We start from the raw sequence: 19,621 nt of genomic DNA, 5'->3' as shown, positions 1-19,621 counted from the left end.
AATCCTTCATTTTATGTTATACCTTATGCCCGAACTTAGACATAAGATTTATGTGGTTCTGTCAAATTCAGACATAAAATTCGCCTGCGAAAAGCAGAGAAGTTCACTATATTGTAAACTTAGACAATGGTCAATGCCCTTATGCCAAGTATTGTCTGTTCTTGCTGAAACAACATGGTTTGCCATAGTAATAGAAGAGAATTTTGGAGTTTATATACTAGTAGTAAATGCTCATTATTAGTTCTGAACAAAGTATGTGACCAAACATATGCAGAATTGTAGTATTTAGACCAATCCCCTGTTTAACAGAGAAGAGGGAGATTTGTGATTTAGATAAGTTAATTGTTTTTGTTGATTTTGCAGAGTCATTATGGTTCAGTTCAGCAGTATCAGTACTCCTAGCAATTGTGTTTGTTGGTATATGCTCAGTGATGGCTATAAGTGCCCTCATAGAGGGGCAAACTAAGACACCAAGAATCCTACCGGAACTGGACGGTGGCGTCTCCTTCTTCAATCTCTTCACGGCTATTCCTGTCATTGTCACGGCCTTCACGTTCCACTTCAATGGTAAGAAACAACAACCTCAATCATGTCGCCTGTACTGAAGATTTTGTACATTTTGGTGCAAGCCTCGTAGTTTGGTCTTAAAAAAACACGTCATATAGCTTGAGGTTTATATGTTGCTCAAGTCCTTCTGATTCCATCCGGTGTTGATTGGCAGCTCACTCAAACCAGTACTTGATTTTGTCTTAACGCATTGTCAATGTTTTGTGCAGTTCATGCAATTGGAGTTGAGCTAGGAAAACCTTCCGCAATGATCTCTGCCGTGAGAATAGCTCTAGTACTCTGTGCTGCTATCTACTTTGCTATTGGCATATTCGGTTACCTTCTATTTGGGGATTCAACAATGGATGACATCCTCGTGAACTTCGACCAGAGTTCAGGATCGAGGATAAGCTCGTTCCTCAACGACATAGTTCGTCTGAGCTACGCTCTCCATCTGATGCTGGTGTTTCCGCTCTTGAACTTCTCCCTGAGGACTAACATCGACGAGTTCCTCTTCTCCAAGAAGCCTCTCCTGGCAGTCGACACGAAAAGATTCGTCATCCTCACCCTTGTTTTGCTTGTTCTGGCCTATGTTTTAGCCATAGCCATTCCAAGTATTTGGTACTTGTTCCAGTTCATGGGCTCGACTTCCGCCGTCTGCCTCGCCTTCATTTTTCCTGGCTCCGTCGTATTAAGGTACTCATCTCGCTCCACCACCTTATCTAAAAGTTTAAAAAGAATCCTGTAATATTAATATTCGCTCATAGAAGCAACCATAACGACGCCCGTCTAATCCTTCTCTTTCACATGACAGAGATATTCATGGTATTTCTACCGCAAGGGACAAGATCATAGCAGCAGTGATGATAACTCTTGCAGTCATCACAAGCACCATAGCCATTTCCACCAATATATATAAGATGGTTGCCAAATAGCCCTCTTTTTTTCTCTTGTTCAGTGTTTGTACATGTGTGCGCATGGATTTGTTGTAGTCTTTGTTGTGTAGTATATTGAGTGACCTCATCGAATCACGGAAAATTCTTACACATATTCCTAAAGTAATTAATATATTATTACAATGTTTAATACACAACACACAATAATACTTTTAATCAATAATTTCAAAACAAACATCTGCCATCTATAAGATTTAAATTTACGACCTCTTAATTTTGAGTCCTTAACCTCACTATTCAGACAAACGATCATTGGTATATTATTGTGCATATTAAACGTGTGAAAGTATTTCAAAATATGAATTACCTAAAATACCTTTTACTATATATTCCACATTTCTAGCCATCTGATTAATTATTTATTTTATCTTTATTTTTTTCCATTTAGTTAAGGAAATGTAATGAAAAATTAAATTGCATACGTATATCGAGTGTGTTTTAATTACTGATATATATGAGGCCCTTTGAGTGGTTGATTTGTTTAAAATGTGGATTGACTGAAATGTTCTAAAACATCTTTATTTCACAAAGAAACGCCTTTTTTGTCAATTAGTTCTGGCAATAATTTATATTCATGTTTATTTAAAAATATTTCATTGCATTAGCTTTTATCATTCATTCGTTCATTTTATTTTACTATTCCTTTTTTTATTAAATAAATATAATAAAAATTTATATTATCTACACGAATCGAATATGTTTCCGTTGGTAGTATACGAAAAAAAGTTTAGATTACTAATAAAAGATAGTTGGAAATTAGATTAGATTTTTTAGAAACTACAAACTCAATATTAAAACGCAACCTCCAAAGTGCGATTTTAATGACGATCAAGTCGATGATCCTTGGCAAGCAAAACTCAGAATCGCATATATTAAATCAAATATATTATTTGGGTAACTTTTTTTACGCAAAACTCATACAACCAAGATGGTAACCGCGATTTTCTATCACAGTTTGATGTCACACCAATATTTGATTAGTATGTGATTTTTTAGATTAAAAAATATAATTAAATTATATTATAATTTGAAAATAGAACTTATATAATGCACACGACCGTGTGTGACGTCAGTATGTTATTTATGTGTGTGATAGCAGATTTTTATCAAATACGGACACCCCTAACTACTCTCAAGATGTAATGACATCTTCGTAACTTTTATTTTTTATTAACTTATTAGAAATATTTATATATAATAAAATAAAACATCGGGACTATCCGAGTAAATATCATATAAGTACATATTTGGATATCCTCTTTCACTTTTATTTTGACACGTAAAAAAAATATTTTTATTCTATATAAATTTAGATAAATATATGATTAGTTAGGGGTGCAAGATGAGTCGAGTTGGTTCGCATTCAAACTCGACTCGAGCCTGCTCGAGCTTGAACTATATTCTTTGAGCTCGCGAGCTCACAACTTTTTTTATATTTTTGTATTTTTTATTTATAAATATTATTTAAGTACACATTTAATATTATAGCAAATTTATATTCAAAATTCACCATATATTAAAATTATTTGTCAACATATCACTTATTTTATTTTATATAATAATAAAATAATGTTTTTTATTTTTATTGTTTAAAAACAAGCTTAAGAAACAATTTAATAAGTTTTGATACTTTTTATAAATAAATATTTAAAATTCATCATAAATTAGAGTTATTAGTTAATATCACATATTTTAGTTTTGGAAGATATTAAATATGGTATTTTTGTTGATATTATCTAAACACCAATCTTAATCAATAATTTAATAATTTTTATAATTTTTCCAATAAGTATTTAATATAATGAATATGAATTTTATCGTTATAATTTAAATATCCACTACAACAAAATATATTTATTTCTAAATTCATCATATATTAGAATTGTTAGTCAATATATCATACATTAAATGATACTAAAATATGGTATTTGATTTGTATCATTTAAAAATAAGCTTAATCAATAATTTAGTATGTTTTGATAATTTTTACGTAAAGAAATATTTAATATAATATATATGAATCTTAGTGTTATATTTAATATCCACTGCAACAAAGTACATGTGTTATTAGTTTTTTCTTAATCCTATATTTATTTAATGTATATAAATAAATATATTAGTTATCTCTATATTTATTAAATAAATAAATCAATTAAGTAACTCATTAAAATTAAAATTAGAAGTAAAAAAGAAAAGCTAAAAAGGTAGTAAATATGCAATGTGAGAAATTGAGAATTGCCTATTCACTATTGAGAAGTGAAAACTCTCTCTCTCTCTCTCTCGTGCGCGCGCGAAGTGAAGAAAAAATTGCAGAACTTCATAACTAGCTTCACGTCCACGAATCCATCGGCATATGGCACACATTCGCTCCAACTCCGCCATTAACAGGTGATTTTGTTTTTTGGTAAATTTCTTTTACAGTTTGTAAAAGAAATTTTCTGAGCAAGTTTTGCTTTCAAATGTTTGATGAAATGCCAGATTGAATTTTATTGACTTTGTTGGGTTGTGCTTGGACTTTGGCTGGATTTTTGCTATCATTCTTGTGAGTATCTACGTTTTTACACAATCCTTTGATTAGAGATGATCTTTTGCTCTTTCCTTTCTGATTATAGAACCCAATGGATCCTTCTAAGCCTCTTCCACTCGTTCGCGTGGAGCTCGAGCATATTTTTTGGAGCTTGCCGAGCTCGAGCTCAGAGTTTTGGCTGAGCTTGGCTCGTTTGCACCCCTAGCCATAACTGAATAGGTGAATAAGCGGGTTGATTAATAAAACTCCATCATAGGAGGGAGGATGGTTGATGAAAATGAATGCGTCTTTGTTTAACTAATTTAAATGATATGTCTAATTAAAAACACAAATTTAATGGGAAATTGTGAAATACATTGAAAATAGAACCACAAATTATATAAATAAGTATATAGACCTTTTGAATCCCTCCCATCCATTCAATAGAAATATTTAATCAAGAAGGATGTCAAGGAGTAAATATGATGAATGAGATTGAGCTACTGAAAGAAAGAAAGAAACTCAAATAGAAACAGAAACTTGGTAATAACTAATTTTTAAACATGATACATTAGCAACAATATATGAAAGGGAAGGAAGAAAAGGACATAACTATCTGATCATTTAGAAGTAAAGTGTCTATATTATAAAAGAGACTGGATAACATGGTCATACAAAATATTTCAGCAAAATTTAGTACTGAGATTGCTGGGGAAACAATGCCATTCAATTGCATGAAGACATTTGGAATCGAAGCTTGGTACTTGAGATGGTTTTGACAGGTATTATGGATTTATGGCAATAGTTTATCCCGATTTAGGAATTTCATTGTGTTAATTTTCTTGAATTAAAGCTGACGTTTGACTCGTTTCAAATATCTTTTGTGTTCAATAAGTTTTAATCATCCTCCTAATTTGTGTGGCTGAAGTGGGCAACAGATATTATCTTTTCTTTAAGATCTTAACAATCATAGTTTGGGGGCGGATGAAACTCCACTCCGTTACATATTCTTTCAATATTGTCTTTATTACAGACTTGAATCAGAATAAGAAAACTGCCCTCAAGTTTTGGAAACAGTAACAATAAAATGTTCAATTTTTTGAAACATATTTGATCCATTTAGAAAATAAGAAACAGACTTGTCTAAAATTTCTTTCTCTATCCATCAATCTCTTGATTCTCTTCTGGATCCATATGTTGGGTATAGAAAACTCAATTTGCCGAAGAAAACAATTCCTGCAAAAGATAGAAACTGAAGAGAATAGAGAGTTTGCAGCCTTCTGAGGTCTTTACCTGATTCTATCATCAACCACATCTTCTGTCAAGGCAATAGATAATTTCCTGCATGATTACATTGAAAGCATGATAAGGATTCAATCAAAGATCGACGTACTGCCCAGTTTGCATCATTAGTATAGATCATTAAATCTCTTCTAAGTCGGGAAAACCAGGAGAAGCTGAGGATTGCTTTGTCTCATACATTTGAATTTCCAAAGTCCTGGTTGCTCAAAATCTTTCTTTTATGGGTTTGAGTCGTTTGACATTTTTTATTCTTTGGAGATAGACGTTGATAGGATTTGTTGAGAAAATTTAGATGCAGATACTCTATATATATGAACTGAATTTAAGGAGATTGATGCTTAATTCGGGGTGAGGTTATTGAATGTGCGAGAAAAGATTACTCAAATACTTCAAAAATGACACAGGTTGCTGCCGTTCTTTAACTGAGATAAATCAAGTGTTTGCTGAAAGCTTCCTGTGAAGGCTCTAATGAAGTGACACTGAAGCGATGATGGTGTAGCAATTCTCTGCTGGGTAGGTCATGGCCATAAATTTTCCTTCTAAACTTCAGCTTCTGGGGTCTGTTCATGATCGTGAGTTATTCAAGCCCAAGGTTTCAAATAGAAAAGAAGTAAGCCGTGTTTCATTATTCTTAAACTTGTGAAAGTTATGCATCTACTATGTTATAGAGTGATGCAAATTGTGAAATTGTAAAGTACCTGCTGGGTTTTAGTTGCTTGTTGAACTCTTCTAACTCCTGGTTTCATTTTGAATGCATAAGAGAATCTGAGATTAACTGTTTGAAATTATTGGTGGAACAAATCAGTCAATTCAATGACTATTTGCACAATTTTCATCAGGCTAAAAAATCATCAGCAGCGATTGCTTTTCAGTCCATCAATGAAAGAACTAGAGTTGTTGGAAGCAAATTATTTGAGTTTGGTGCAAATTATGAGTATTCTCAAAAGGCTCAGGTGCAGAAACTGGTTGATCAGCTCCATTCTTGTGCTGAGAAGGGGTTACTGACAGAAACAAGAGAAATCCATGGCTATCTGTTGAAGTCAGATTTTCATGATGATAACTTGTTGAAGTTACTCAATCATGTAATTTATGCATATTTGAAATGCTCAGATTTTGAGTCTGCTAATTTAGTGTTTGACTATTTGCCGAGGAAAAATGTATTCTCTTGGAGTGTCATGATTACTGGATTTAATCAGCAAGCGTCTTTCAGAGATGGGTTAAAATATTTTTGCAAGATGACGACTCATGGAATATTACCTGATGGATTTACATATTCTGCCATCCTGCAATCATGTATTGGTATGGGTTCTGTTGATTTAGGGGATGTGGTGCATGGCCAGATAATGGTTAGAGGCTTCGGTTCTCATGTGGTTGTTGGCACTGCACTTCTTAACATGTATGCAAAATTGGGTAAGGTTGAGGAGGCTTATAGAGTTTTCAATTCTATGGCTGTAATTAATGATGTCTCTTGGAATGCAATGATATCAGGACTTACTGCCAACGGTCTGCACTTGGAGGCTTTTGACCATTTTATGCAGATGAAGGAGCAAGGTTTTGTTCCCAATATGTATACTCTAGTTAGTGTTCTGAAGGCAGTTGCGATGCTAGGCCATGTTGATAAAGGAAAGAGGGTTCATGAATGTGTATCAGAATTGGGAATGCAGGAAAACATTCTTGTTGGGACTGCTCTAATAGATATGTACTCGAGATGTGGTCATTTATTGGAGGCAAGGTCTGTTTTTGATATGAACTTTGCTGAATGTGGAGTAAATGGACCATGGAATGCAATGATAACTGGTTACGCACTGTGCAATTGTAGTCAACAAGCTTTGGAATTGTATGTCAAAATGTGTCAAAATAACATAATACCTGATCTTTACACTTACTGTAGTGTATTTGATGTGATTGCTAGTTTGAAGTGCTTATGGTTAGTGAAGGAAGTGCATGGCAGAGTTTTGAAGTCTGGGCCTGATTTAATGAATCTAAGTGTTGAAAATGCCATTGCTGATGCATACTCCAAATGTGGGTCTCTTGAAGAAGTTCAGAAGATCCTCGACAGGATGAAATGCAGAGACATTGTCTCCTGGACAACATTAGTTACATGTTATTCTCAGTGTTCTAGATGGGAGGAAGCACTTCTTGTTTTTTCTCAGATGAGGGAAGAAGGGTTCACACCTAATGACTTTACTCTTGCCAGTGTCCTTACTGCATGTGCTAATCTTTGTTATCTTGAATATGGTCGTCAAATCCATGGCCTTCTGTGCAAATTAGGCTTTGAAACTGTAAGATACATTGAAAGTGCTCTGATTGATATGTATGCTAAGGGAGGCAGTATAAAAGACGCAGATGAGGTTTACAATCGGATATCTAATCCTGATGTTGTCTCAATGACTGCTATATTGTCAGGTCACGCCTATCATGGTTCTGTTGCTGATGCACTTTGGCACTTCAAAAGAATGGAACAGATGCATATTAAACCAAATTCTGTTACCTTACTATGTGTTCTATCTGCGTGCAGCCATGCTGGTCTCGTCGAGGAAGGCCTTCAGTACTTTTGGTCAATGGAGAAATCCTATGGTTTGGTGCCAGAAATGGAGCACTATGCCTCTGTTGTTGATCTCCTAGGTCGTGTGGGGCGCCTCAATGAAGCATTTGAGTTTATAATGAAAATGCCTATTGAACCAGATGAGATGGTATGGCAGACCTTATTGGCTGCATGCAGGATTCATGGCAATATTGAGTTTGGTGAAATAGCGGCCAAGAAGATTCTCTCTCTTTGTCCGGAATATTCTTCTACATATGTGCTGTTATCTAACACATACATGGAAACAGGTAGTTATAAAGACGGGCTTGACCTGCGGAAAGTGATGAAAGAGCAAGGTGTTAGAAAGGAGCCAGGATACAGTTGGATATCTGTAAAAGGTAAAGTCCATAGATTTTATGCTGGAGATACTAATCACCCTCAAAAGGATGCTATCTATGCCAAGTTGGAAGAGCTTAGAAGAAAAGTGAAGGATTTGGGTTATGTTCCAGACCTGAAATATGCATTGCAAGGTGAAGATTGAAAATGAGGGTTTTCGGAACATGGGATAACTAGCTTGTATCTTAATATTTGATGCACTTAGAAAAGCAAGGATAGATGCATTATGAGCTGAATGTCATTCTAAAGGCATCAATTTCTCCTGAGGGTTTATAAATACCCCTAGGCGACGGGAAGGCTTTTGAAATGCCATAGTTGATCTATCCCACATTCAACACTATTGTTATGATTGAGAAAAACCAATTCATGTAGCTCCGTGGATCTGAAGTTTAATGAAAGATTAGAATGGATTCCATGAGCTTGAACAACAAATGAGTTGATATTACTGGGTAAAAGTTTGTCCGTGGAGGTCTGTAGAGCAAATTTCCAATGAAAGTAAACAACAGGTAAAAAAACATTTGAAGTTACTATTTGATATGAATATCTTCTGAGGACTTATTCTTAATATCTTACAAGTTGGTCGATGCTGTATGAATGGGGGTTCACTTAATATAGTAACAGTTTTTTGTAATTGTTATCATTTCTGTATTGCCTTTGTTTCCTGTACGCTCCTAGAGTCCTAGTCTGTAAGATCTTTTAGTGGTTGCACCGACTTATGTGGTTGTGCTTACTTGATTGCAATCAAGTCTTCCCTGCACTTGAAGGAGTAAAAGATGCAGCCGAATTCACTGATCTAGGATATAACGTTGAGCTTCTTAGAGCATAATATAAGAGCATATAACTTGTTGCATTTACTGACCTCTGAGATATTAAGTATCTTTCATGTGGTGAGCTTGTGTTGGCTATTGTCCATTTACTCATATAGTGTTTTAATTGATGCTTCTGACATTTTATGTATCATCATGATGACTAATTTTGTATTTGGGAGTATTGAATATTAGGTTGATTGGATTACAACTTTAAAACACTTTATCCAACTTTAAAGACTTGGATAAAGGTACATTTAGTTCTGCAAATACCATGTCGCTGTCTTGTTCTGTAGTACTGAGTAGTTTAGAGAAAATCTGATTACAGTGTGCACTCCAACCAGGGGAAGGCTTCAAAGCTATGTTTGTATTCTTTTCCCTGTAGGACCCTCGTGATTAAAGTTGCTACAGAAATACTGCTAAAGAAATTTTTTCTGGAGGTTGATTTCCAGTAAGTACGTGATGGTGGTGACTCTTTTTAGAGAGCTAGGAGGATATGATGAATTGGTGATGACCATCCAACAATGAAATTGAGCTTGGTTATATATTTTTCTGGATTTCTTCTAGTGGTAGTTTATGAACAGTGGCACTCGTGCAGTTTGTTTTTCATGCTCTGTACCAAGACATATATACTTGGATGCATGAGCGGCCTCATCTAATGATTCACCTCATTATCATTTCTCACCTTCATTTCTTAGATTGGATTCTAAAGAATTGCAAAGTTCTGCTGACATTTGTGTATTTTTCTGTACCTTCTAAATTTAATTGAAAGAAATCACATCAGAAAACAACCTGAAAGCTCTTGTTGAGTTGGCCTTGGTGGGCACCAAGTTTTTGTGTGGTTCAATTGTTTTAGCTTGTCGTTCTATGCATGTGAAGATAGGTGAAAAAGGACACCGATATATTGTAATACTCCGTGCTTATCTTTATCTTGTGTTTCAATTCCAGAAAGGATTTAGTTTTGGACACAAATAAGACTGACCCCGTGACCTGAACAACCCCCACTCCCCCATCCTTGCTTAATTCAAGTTTGCAGTTATTCGAATGGAAAGATTTGATGTCTCTTCCAAATAAAGCCAGATGTATTGCTGTTTGGAAAATTATGTCTGTGATTCTAAGTTGATCTATTAGCAATGCCAAAACATTCTATCCCATTGAATGTGAAATAACTAGTGGCTATGAAAAATTTGAAATTTCAGCAAAACGTTTCAAGAAGTATGTGCTTATTGGTCCAATGATGGAGACTGATATTTGTCCAATATTCCAGGTGCAATAGCTGCAGCGTTAAGCTTATATTCTTGGTGGTAATATGAGAGTAGTGATCTATTTTCATAATCATATTGACCTGATTGAAAATTTCAATTTTTCAGGAAACCTTATGGTCCGATGCAAAAATTAGGATCCTGTCACGGGGAAAGTTGGCCTAAATACTTGGAGGATATTGGCAAATTGTGGTATTTACTGAGGAACCTGTATCCTTTAGCATCTAAATGAAAGCATTGATGTATGTGGCTGAAGTTTGGAGTGATGTTCAAATCTGCCAATACATGATATCAGAGCTGAAATTTCAAGTAAAATGGTAGAGACAAAAATACATAGCTGTCATAGTTGCCTGATTCTTTGCACGCACGGGTAGGCTTCTCCACGAATAGCATGCTTTTAGAGGAATGATTTTGTAGGCTTGTATGCTAGAAATTTCACGTGCCATTGAAAACTGAAAGGGACCTCTCTCCTTCATTGGTTTGCAGAAGAACCCTCGTCTCTTGATGAAAGTGACCTGAAATTCTCTCTTTTACATTATTAAATATGTTGTTGAATTACAGTCTTGATGGCGGCAGAATTTGTTATCATCTTGTCAATTCTCAGCTATTTCCTCTGAACACCAAATTACCTAGTATAATACTGTGTGATTGATTGAATTTGAATTTGAATTTGAGACGAAGAAGTTTGTGGGATGATATTAGTTGGGGGGGCTGAAAATGTGTCCAACTGGATTTTTGTCTTAGCTGTTAAATCATATATCTTCACTATGCAAAGATACAGTGAGTGTGTTCTCCGTGGCCATCTGCAATATAAACATTATTTTCTTTCAACTTTATGGTTTTAAGTTCATTTTGTTTTGATTTGTAACATTTGCATGTGAATGTACTTTCCCGAAGTGCGAGTCACGTGATCAATTAACTTGCCATCCAATATACCATCACCACTTGTTTACAACAACATTTTGTAAGTTCAATGAGACTTTAATAGATACAGTGCTCTGAATATTCTGATGCATGTCTCAGCAAACTATTTACATTAAGGTAAATTAGGATGGTTATTTTTAGATTTGTCATAATTGTAAATATTTATTTTTGTTATTTGAAAAAATTATAAATACTTGTTAAAAATAAGATCTTAATAAATATTTCTTATAATGATATGTTATGAGTGAGTATTTGTTAGACTACGTTAGTCTCAAGAGGATATTTGGTAATTTTTTTTAATAATAAAAAGGTATTTATAATTATAATAAAACTCAAAAAAACCCTTTTGTAATTTACTCTTTCAAATTATAAAAAATGAGGGAGCAAGCCCCCTCTCTTAATTAATTGAATGATTTCTAGTCATTGGAAAAAAGAAATTAGGGTTAATTACGGGAATTTTAGACGAGAATTTTTTTTTTTTGGGTAGGTTAATTGCATAAATACAAAAAAAAGGTACGACAATAGCCCTAAGAAATTATTACATGAATTCCAGGCAATTACGTTGAATTTTATTATAGGGTTAATTACAAGAATTAATTATACCTTCCTTCTAAATTATAAAAATCTTCTCCAAATTCTTTTTACTATTCTCTCCAATTTAGAGGCTGTTTGGCTGAACTTATTTAACAAATTTTATAAGTTTGTAAATTTTAGAAAATATTTTAAATTAATAAAATGTTATATTTTATTTTTAAAACAGGTTTGGATAAAATAAGGTATATTAGTAACGACATTTTGTAGTTAAATTGAAAGAGTTTGTTAAAATTTAAAAAATAAATATGAATTTTTTTTACCTTTTTCAAAAGAACTTATAAGTTTATACCTTATTATATTTGGAACTTGCAATCTCTTTTATACAAATCCAAATAATTCATAATATTTTATGAGACATTTCAAAAAATTATAAATTCAGTCTAATACCTTTTTAATTTGAATCGTTAATAGAGGTCATCGTCAATTTAGAGGTAAAAATATAACTAGAAAACGGGCTTATTTATACTCTGTTATTATTGAAGAACACCCTTTTGATGTTTCCCTTTTCTAGTCTATTAATTTTTTTTTTAGGTAAATGTAATTGTCATTTAATAAATAGTACAATCGTACAGTACAATAATGCCTATTAATTTTTTTTCATTTATCAAATTTTTTTTATCAAAATTTATTTCTCTCTCCAAACCTTTTTTTCTCTCTCTCATTAACTTCCACGCCTTTCATCCGAGCTTCCACATTCTATTTTTTCAACCCTTTTTTCAGTAATCCATATTTATATTAATATAAGAAAAGGCCCTCCACAATTATAAATCACAATTAACAATATCGGTGCATCAATTTTTTGTGAATTCAAAATTGGACTTAAACTGATAAGAGTTATTCAATTTTTCAAAATTTTACAGTAATTGATAATTTTTTTTAATATAATGTATTGAGTTTTATATTTTATTCATATTTATAATATATTTTAAATATGAAAGATCATTTATTATATATGCAAGCAGTGAAAATTAAAATAATAACTATTTTTTTAATTAATTGTGCTCACACACCCCAGTAAACGTAATGTGGAAGAGTCCAGAATCGAATTTTGCTGACAGAAAGACCATAATTATTCGAAGTGAAATATTCTGGCATAGGAGTGTATGGGTCACAAAATTGCAAAATTAGTCCAACATTATGAAATTGTTTCAAATTTGAACCCGTATTCCGTTAAGAGCTGCAAAAAGAGGCCAAAACATTGAAAAAAAAAGCCCCCTCAACTCACAAACGTTAAAACTAATGACTGAATATTTTTTTCATTCATGTGCACGTGACTTTCATGTGGGTTTTCTCAAATTAATAATATAACAGATAAATTACACGTACATTCATTGATGTTATCTACATACCCTTTATTTTTTGCGTACACCTCTTCAAACTGTAATTGCGATTAACATCGACACTCTCTAAGGGGTAAAAATTTACATCAACGCACCCCATGAGGTAAATAACATCAAAACTCAATCTTAAAGGTGTTCGTGTAATTAGACCTAATATCAAAAAGCATTAACGTAATTTGCCCTTATAAAATTATTACCGGTAACATCTTATAAGTTCCAAAATCTTATTATATCCAAAACTTTCAAGAACTTATAATTAAGTTTATAAATCTTAAAAGTGTTGGGTAAAATAAGATAACATTGCTTATAAGATGTTAGCAACGAGGAGTTTGTAATTAGTTTCAAGAAACTACATGAGCTTAAGGGTTTAAAAATTCAGTGAACTCCCTATTTCTTCCTTCCTTTTTTTTTAAAGAAAAATAACTTATAAGCTTCTAATATTTTAATTTTTGTGTAATCGATTTTTTTTTCAATTTTATAAACGTATTTCTTGAAAAAAAATTCACCAAACATTTTATAGCTTCTTATAAACTCCCATAATATCTTATAAGATATTTTAAAAAATTTACAAGCTCACCTAAATATTCTCAAATAAGTTTTCAAAATATTTTATAAAATAATGAGGTAATTATAAAATCTTTAAAAATATAAACATAGCATAAACAAGTGTAATTATGTTTATAATATCACTAGTAGGGCCTGTCTAGATTGATTTTGGACAAAATAAATAGGATTAGTTTGCTGTTGAAATCTCCTAGATATTTGTCATGGGAATAAAGTAGGTAAGCAAAAAGTTGTCTTTCTCCAACAATTTCGTAAACTCCAGGAAAATTCTTTCCCAAATTAATAACATAACAAGTATGATATATTTGTTATTTGATTAATTAATTTTCTTAAATTATGTGTAAATCACATCACACGTATATTGCATTTATCATAGAATTGATTCAAATTCAGCGAAACCCAATTAAAATTACAATTTGTATAAACTCCTTTATCAAAGTAGCTCGGAGATCCTCCAACACAAGTTGGGTCGAAAATCCAAAACAAGGTCGTTGGAAGTAAATTTGTGTGGTTGGTATCGTTAATAAATGAGATACAACTAATTTCTCTCATCTGTAAGCCTACAAATTGATCATTATTAAAACCGCATGGAGAAGGCCCCTAAGCAAGTATGTTGTAATAAGAGAAGTAATTAATAAAGAAGGTCGTAAGAACATAAAGGTAGTAAAAAAGAGTTATACTTATTGTATATGGAGGGTGGCTATTTATAAATTTTTCCTTATTATGGAATTTTATTTGAACTACAGACACAAAAAGTATCCATACTTAGGATGAGACATGCATAGAAGCTGGAATGTAAAGATCTTGGATTAATAAAATAGATCAAGAATTTGTCTGAAAATCATCAATATTGTGGGAGGTCGTAATGCGACCTTCATCAAATATATCCCACATCATATATTTAAATATATATATATAGAGAGAGAGAGAGAGACATATTAAAAATGAATAGTAATTGAGAAGTAATAGTTACTCAAAATTATTTTACCTAATTATAAGTAATAATTAAAATCCCAAATAATGAATAGAGGGCATGCATTATACAGAAGGCAAGAGACAAGTTCGAGGTAAGTGTGTGTATATGTGAATGTATGGAGTGAGTTGTTTTGTTGTAATGATGAAGGGCACATGTGAATAAGTGGGTACGTGATTTGTCCTTGAGGCATCGAGACAATGTTGTAAGCCAGAACCACTATATATATATATATATATATATATGCATATATATATATGAATACTGATAACATCTCGTGATATAATCACTGGGCATAGGATATCATAAAAATATGTTGTCACTGACTGAGGTTTATTTGATGGGCATTTGGAGCCAAAATAGTTCCTGCTTTCTGCCACTTCTCTTCACACAGATTTTTCTTACCCTTCACAACTTGCTCAAAGATATTTTTACCATTTCTTAGGACCAAAAAATAAAATAAAATAAAATATTTTAATTTCCTTGAATTAATTCTCTTAATTTCTATTATTTCTAATGTGTAGACATGTTTCGGATAATACTTAAAAACAAGAAATGATACGCCTATCGTGTTCGTTCTTGTACATCATATATAGTCTTTTTATTGCGATCTTGTAATAACATAAACATGTAATATTCTTATATATTATTCTATTTTGTACATCATGACCTGAATTCTTATTTTCCAGACACATGCATGTATCCTGAATTACAAAAAAAAAAAAAAAAAAAAAAAAAATAGATTGAATAAATTATGAGACTCAAAAACAGTTTGATCTATAATTCATTCTTGTCATAATGCACATATTGGTGGATAGACGACGAAACTCGATTCCTTATTATCGTCCTAATGAAATGACTTTTTGTTAAAGATTATTTTCTTACACTCGAAAAAATCAAGATTATCTGTTCTGAAACGACATTTAGTTAAAATTGTTTTTTTACTCTTATAAAATATCGAGCGCGTTTCTGGCGTCAGTAATAATACTTGAAAAGTAATGGAATTGACATGACTCATGAGAACTGTTGTTGGAATTTTTGAATTAATTTTCAGTCAAAAGAAAAATGATAAGAATGTGTAGGACAAGGTGATTGTTGTCCCTTTTGCTTGAATGATTGTCCCTTTTCATCAACCTGCAGGATGATGAGAATTCCTACCACCATTATCATCATCTTTTCTCTGCACTGCATAAATATCCTGCTCTGTACTTCACATATATACATTTCTTATTACCAATATTTTGGGATATTTTCACTCCCAATTAACTGCTATTTTTGGCATAAATGCATTTTTGGTCCTGTAACTTAAGTTATTTGATGTTTTGTTCTTATTTTTAGATAGTATTTGGTCTTATATTTTTTTTAATTTTTGCGATTTCAATCCTTTTAAAGTTTGAGTTACTGTTTCTATTGGCTCATCTTTTTTCAGCGTTTTGGTCGTTTAATTTTCTAGTGTAGCATTTTGGTCTTGAATCTTTTTAGTTTCTGACATTTCAGTTTTTTTTTTGCTAGAGTTTACCCCTCTCGCCGGCGGAGCTGAATTCCAATAAAAAAAAAAGATTGAAATAAAACTATAAAATGCAGGACAAAAAATGCTACCTTGAAAAGTTAAAGGACAAAAATATCAAATAACCTAAATTACAAGACTAAAAATATATTAAATATGGAGATTGAAAAAAACATAATAATGAAGTGTATAGAGATTGAATATAAACCCTAATTCTTGTTGGCATGATTCTTGCCCTATATATGTAAGTTCATCACATAATAAGGAAAAAATGCAATTTTAATTTTATATCTTTAAAGACGACACTTTTGATTCTCTTCGATTTTTGAATTTGTAATTGAAGGATTATAATCGAAAAAACTTAGCAAATTGCCGGAAATTGTGAAATTCTTTGAAAATTAACACATGTTACGCGACTCATTTAATTTCGGAATTTTTCGTTTTTCGGCCGATTTTGCTGAGTGACAAATTACATTTTTTCCCTTATGTCCCTCATGCCATGTTAGCTAAAGTGGCTAGAAAAATTGAAAAGCCCAACTTAACTAAGATAAGTGTAAGGCATGTGAAAATTTCTAAATAATTTAACTTTTTCGATGAGATTTGGGCTAAATATATCATTTTTTAATTACGTTCAATCTTGAATTGCAATTTTCAAATCGAATAAGACTGAAAATATTACTACCCGATAGTTAATGGACCTAATTTGCATTTTTCCCTAGATAATAAACACGACCAATAGTTAGTGGACCTAATTTGTATTTTTTTGAGATAATAAACATGATTAAAAATAAAAATAACTTTTTAGTACTATTTTTCTTATATTAATCCCAAGTGATACATTTGTAGTTAATTTCTCACATGATATTATTAATACTTTATTTATGTTCATCCCCCTATTGGAATTTATTTCTTAGATGCATGCATGATTCGGGTTGTCGTTACATGTACTTGATATTGATGGAAATTGCCATGTTTATAAAATGTTTAATTAATTACATAAAACCGACTCGACGTATCTGAATATCATTAAAAAATAATTAAATAATTCCATTTCAACTTTCATTAATTAATCTAGTACTATGAAATAAAAATATAACAAAAATTCATATGATCTTATACATATATAGGAACATAATTGAGCATCGTTACAAAGGGTGAAACAATCAAAATAATCGCATTTCAAATTAGCATACCACAAAATATTGTCGTTTTATTAGAGCATTGGATCAAAATTATTATCGTTCAAAACCCGTCTCAATATTTATAAGGTTTAATTTTGATATTTTGGCGTTTCTTTTGGTCTAGAGTAGAAAAATAATCTTTTAACTTTTTGACGTTTAGTGATTTTGGTCCTTCTGTTGCTGGATTTTGCAAGAGTCGGAATAAATCATGTCCCACTCACGATTTTGGTATTGTTATCCTTTATCCTTCTAGAGGTTGCAAAATAGTTTTATAACATGTTGATATTTCGCAATTTTGGTTCTTCCGATACCGAATTTTGCAAAAGTTGTTGGAATAAATCATGTTTCATGTTATTTTTTCATTCATGTTTGCAAAAGTGAATCAATCAGAACAAAAATCCCAATTTAAATGAACACGTAAGGCACACCTGATATATTCCGGCGACTTTTGTAAAGTCCGACGTCGAAAGGATTAAAATTATAAAATATAAAATAATTACAGATCTCTTTTACAATCCTCAAAAGAAAAAATATTAAAGTGCCAAATTACAAGATAAAAAATATATTTAAATTTATTTATAATTAATAGCAATATATCATATATATGAAATTTGGGAAATTGTGGGTTGGATGATGAAATAGGGGTGGCACGTGTAGAAAGAGAGAGTGGAGAGAAGACAAAGGTGACGGCTGTTTTTGAGAGGGAGCTCCAAATTCCCCGTGAGGAGGCTTTGGACCTATCCATAATTCCCAAATAAACAACATCCATTTTTTGATGCACTTTTTTCGATAATTTTCTTACATACATACATACATACAAACAAATACATATATATATATATATATATATATATATGCTTCCTGCATGCAGCCATAATAATTCATGTGTTTCACTCTCTCCCAATCCAACCCATGATCACGAGCTCATCATTCCTCTCTCCCTTCCTCAATTACTCACTTTCACTCTTACATATGTACATATATATATATATATATATGATTTTACCAATCTATCCAACACCCTATATATATATTTATTTATTTTATTTTATTCTTGTCCCGCAATTACATTGCTAGTTTTAATATTACAAGAAAATCGCTCAATAATTATGAAAGAAATTAATGCTAAAATCAGTGAATTAACAATGAGAATTTTACTTACTAATTAACTCGATGCTAATTTTTTTTTTATTGTAATTGAATTATTTTCCTGTAATGTAATGATACCATGGATATTGAGTTTATTAATTGTAATAACATAAAGCAAACATGGCTCCTGGCCCTTCTCCCGGACAAAAAAAATACTTATGCGTTAATTAATTAGATTACTAATTCAATACAAAATTTTAAAATGAAAGTCCAAATAAATATAGTTTTGTGTATATATGTATGTGACATTATATTTCTGTAAAGAATAATGGTTAAATGTCGGTAAAATCACATCATTACTTAATTAATTAAAAAGATATGAAAAAAAGTTCGTTTTAGGAAATAAACATTAATTTTTCTAGGACACCAATTCAAGAAAATGGAATCAAAATCAATACATTTAGGACATGACATATAATCATGTAAGAAGTCCACATGATATTACTATATATATATATTTAATGTACTGTTGGAGCCTATAAGAATAATTAACTTGAATGATAATTTTAACAGGATTTGATATAAATAACTATTTCACTCTTGTGCTAGTTTCGGTTGCATGCTTCGTGGCTGTTGTCATTTTCTTAAAGCTGTAATTAAATTATTATAATATTTTAATAAGTTAGTAGTATTTTAATTCAACTACTATATTAATATAATTAAAATAACGAAATAAATTACAATAAATTCATATACAGTGAGATGATTTAAATATTCAGAAATTCGATAGGACTTAACCCCATGATATCAAATTTATTCATGGGATCTTAGCTTTACTGTTGTGAGTTTCTAATACTAATTGATGATAATTAATTAGCTGGAATTCAATTGGAAATGACACGTATCCGACATTGATTTGTCTCATTAAAAATTGGTGCAGGAAACAATCTTAGAAGATGCCTGATTATCACTTGAGTGCTCAATTAATTATCATCTTTTGCTTGGAGAGGGACCCTTTTGTTCTTACTAATAAGTAGAGAACTTTAGAATTTATTGCAGAAATATATACTCATATTAATCTCGTACTATAGCCCTATATATAAATATGGAGAGAGATAAATAGACATATATATAGGACATTACGGCAAAAT

The 19,621-nt window shown here is 31.7% G+C and overlaps 2 protein-coding genes across 3 annotated transcripts in view; both read left to right on the top strand.

Moving 5' to 3' along the window:
- LOC105160823 (probable sodium-coupled neutral amino acid transporter 6) overlaps positions 1-1,634 on the top strand; it is a 2,373-nt gene extending 739 nt beyond the window's left edge. The window contains exons 3-5 of the mRNA XM_011078316.2: positions 343-567; positions 777-1,242; positions 1,361-1,634. Coding sequence (XP_011076618.2) covers positions 343-567; positions 777-1,242; positions 1,361-1,481 — 812 coding nt within the window. The 3' untranslated portion in view covers positions 1,482-1,634. The remainder of the gene's footprint in view (positions 1-342; positions 568-776; positions 1,243-1,360) is intronic.
- LOC105160822 (putative pentatricopeptide repeat-containing protein At3g47840) lies at positions 3,717-10,905 on the top strand. 2 transcript variants are annotated; one of them, XM_020693560.1, is made up of 5 exons: positions 3,717-3,890; positions 5,715-5,920; positions 6,150-8,736; positions 10,236-10,303; positions 10,407-10,905. In XM_020693560.1, the coding sequence occupies exons 2-3, from the start codon at positions 5,831-5,833 to the stop codon at positions 8,373-8,375; spliced, it is 2,316 nt and encodes a 771-aa protein (XP_020549219.1). In that variant the 5' UTR covers positions 3,717-3,890; positions 5,715-5,830; the 3' UTR covers positions 8,376-8,736; positions 10,236-10,303; positions 10,407-10,905. The 2 variants fall into 2 exon arrangements, with proteins under 2 accessions (XP_020549219.1, XP_011076617.1); XM_011078315.2 differs by lacking the exon at positions 10,236-10,303.

This window comes from Sesamum indicum, linkage group LG4 (genome assembly GCF_000512975.1).
Source record: "Sesamum indicum cultivar Zhongzhi No. 13 linkage group LG4, S_indicum_v1.0, whole genome shotgun sequence".
NCBI classification, from domain to species: Eukaryota; Viridiplantae; Streptophyta; class Magnoliopsida; order Lamiales; family Pedaliaceae; genus Sesamum; species Sesamum indicum.
This window is presented reverse-complemented; position numbering and strand designations above follow the sequence as displayed.

What these genes read in the sequence shown, in the direction of transcription:
- LOC105160822 (XM_011078315.2), top strand. Translation starts at nt 5,831, where the DNA reads ATGGCCATAAATTTTCCTTCTAAACTTCAGCTTCTGGGGTCTGTTCAT. An exon ending in AGGTTTCAAATAGAAAAGAA is followed by an intron (nt 5,921 to 6,149) that starts GTAAGCCGTGTT and finishes AATTTTCATCAG; the next exon opens with GCTAAAAAATCATCAGCAGC.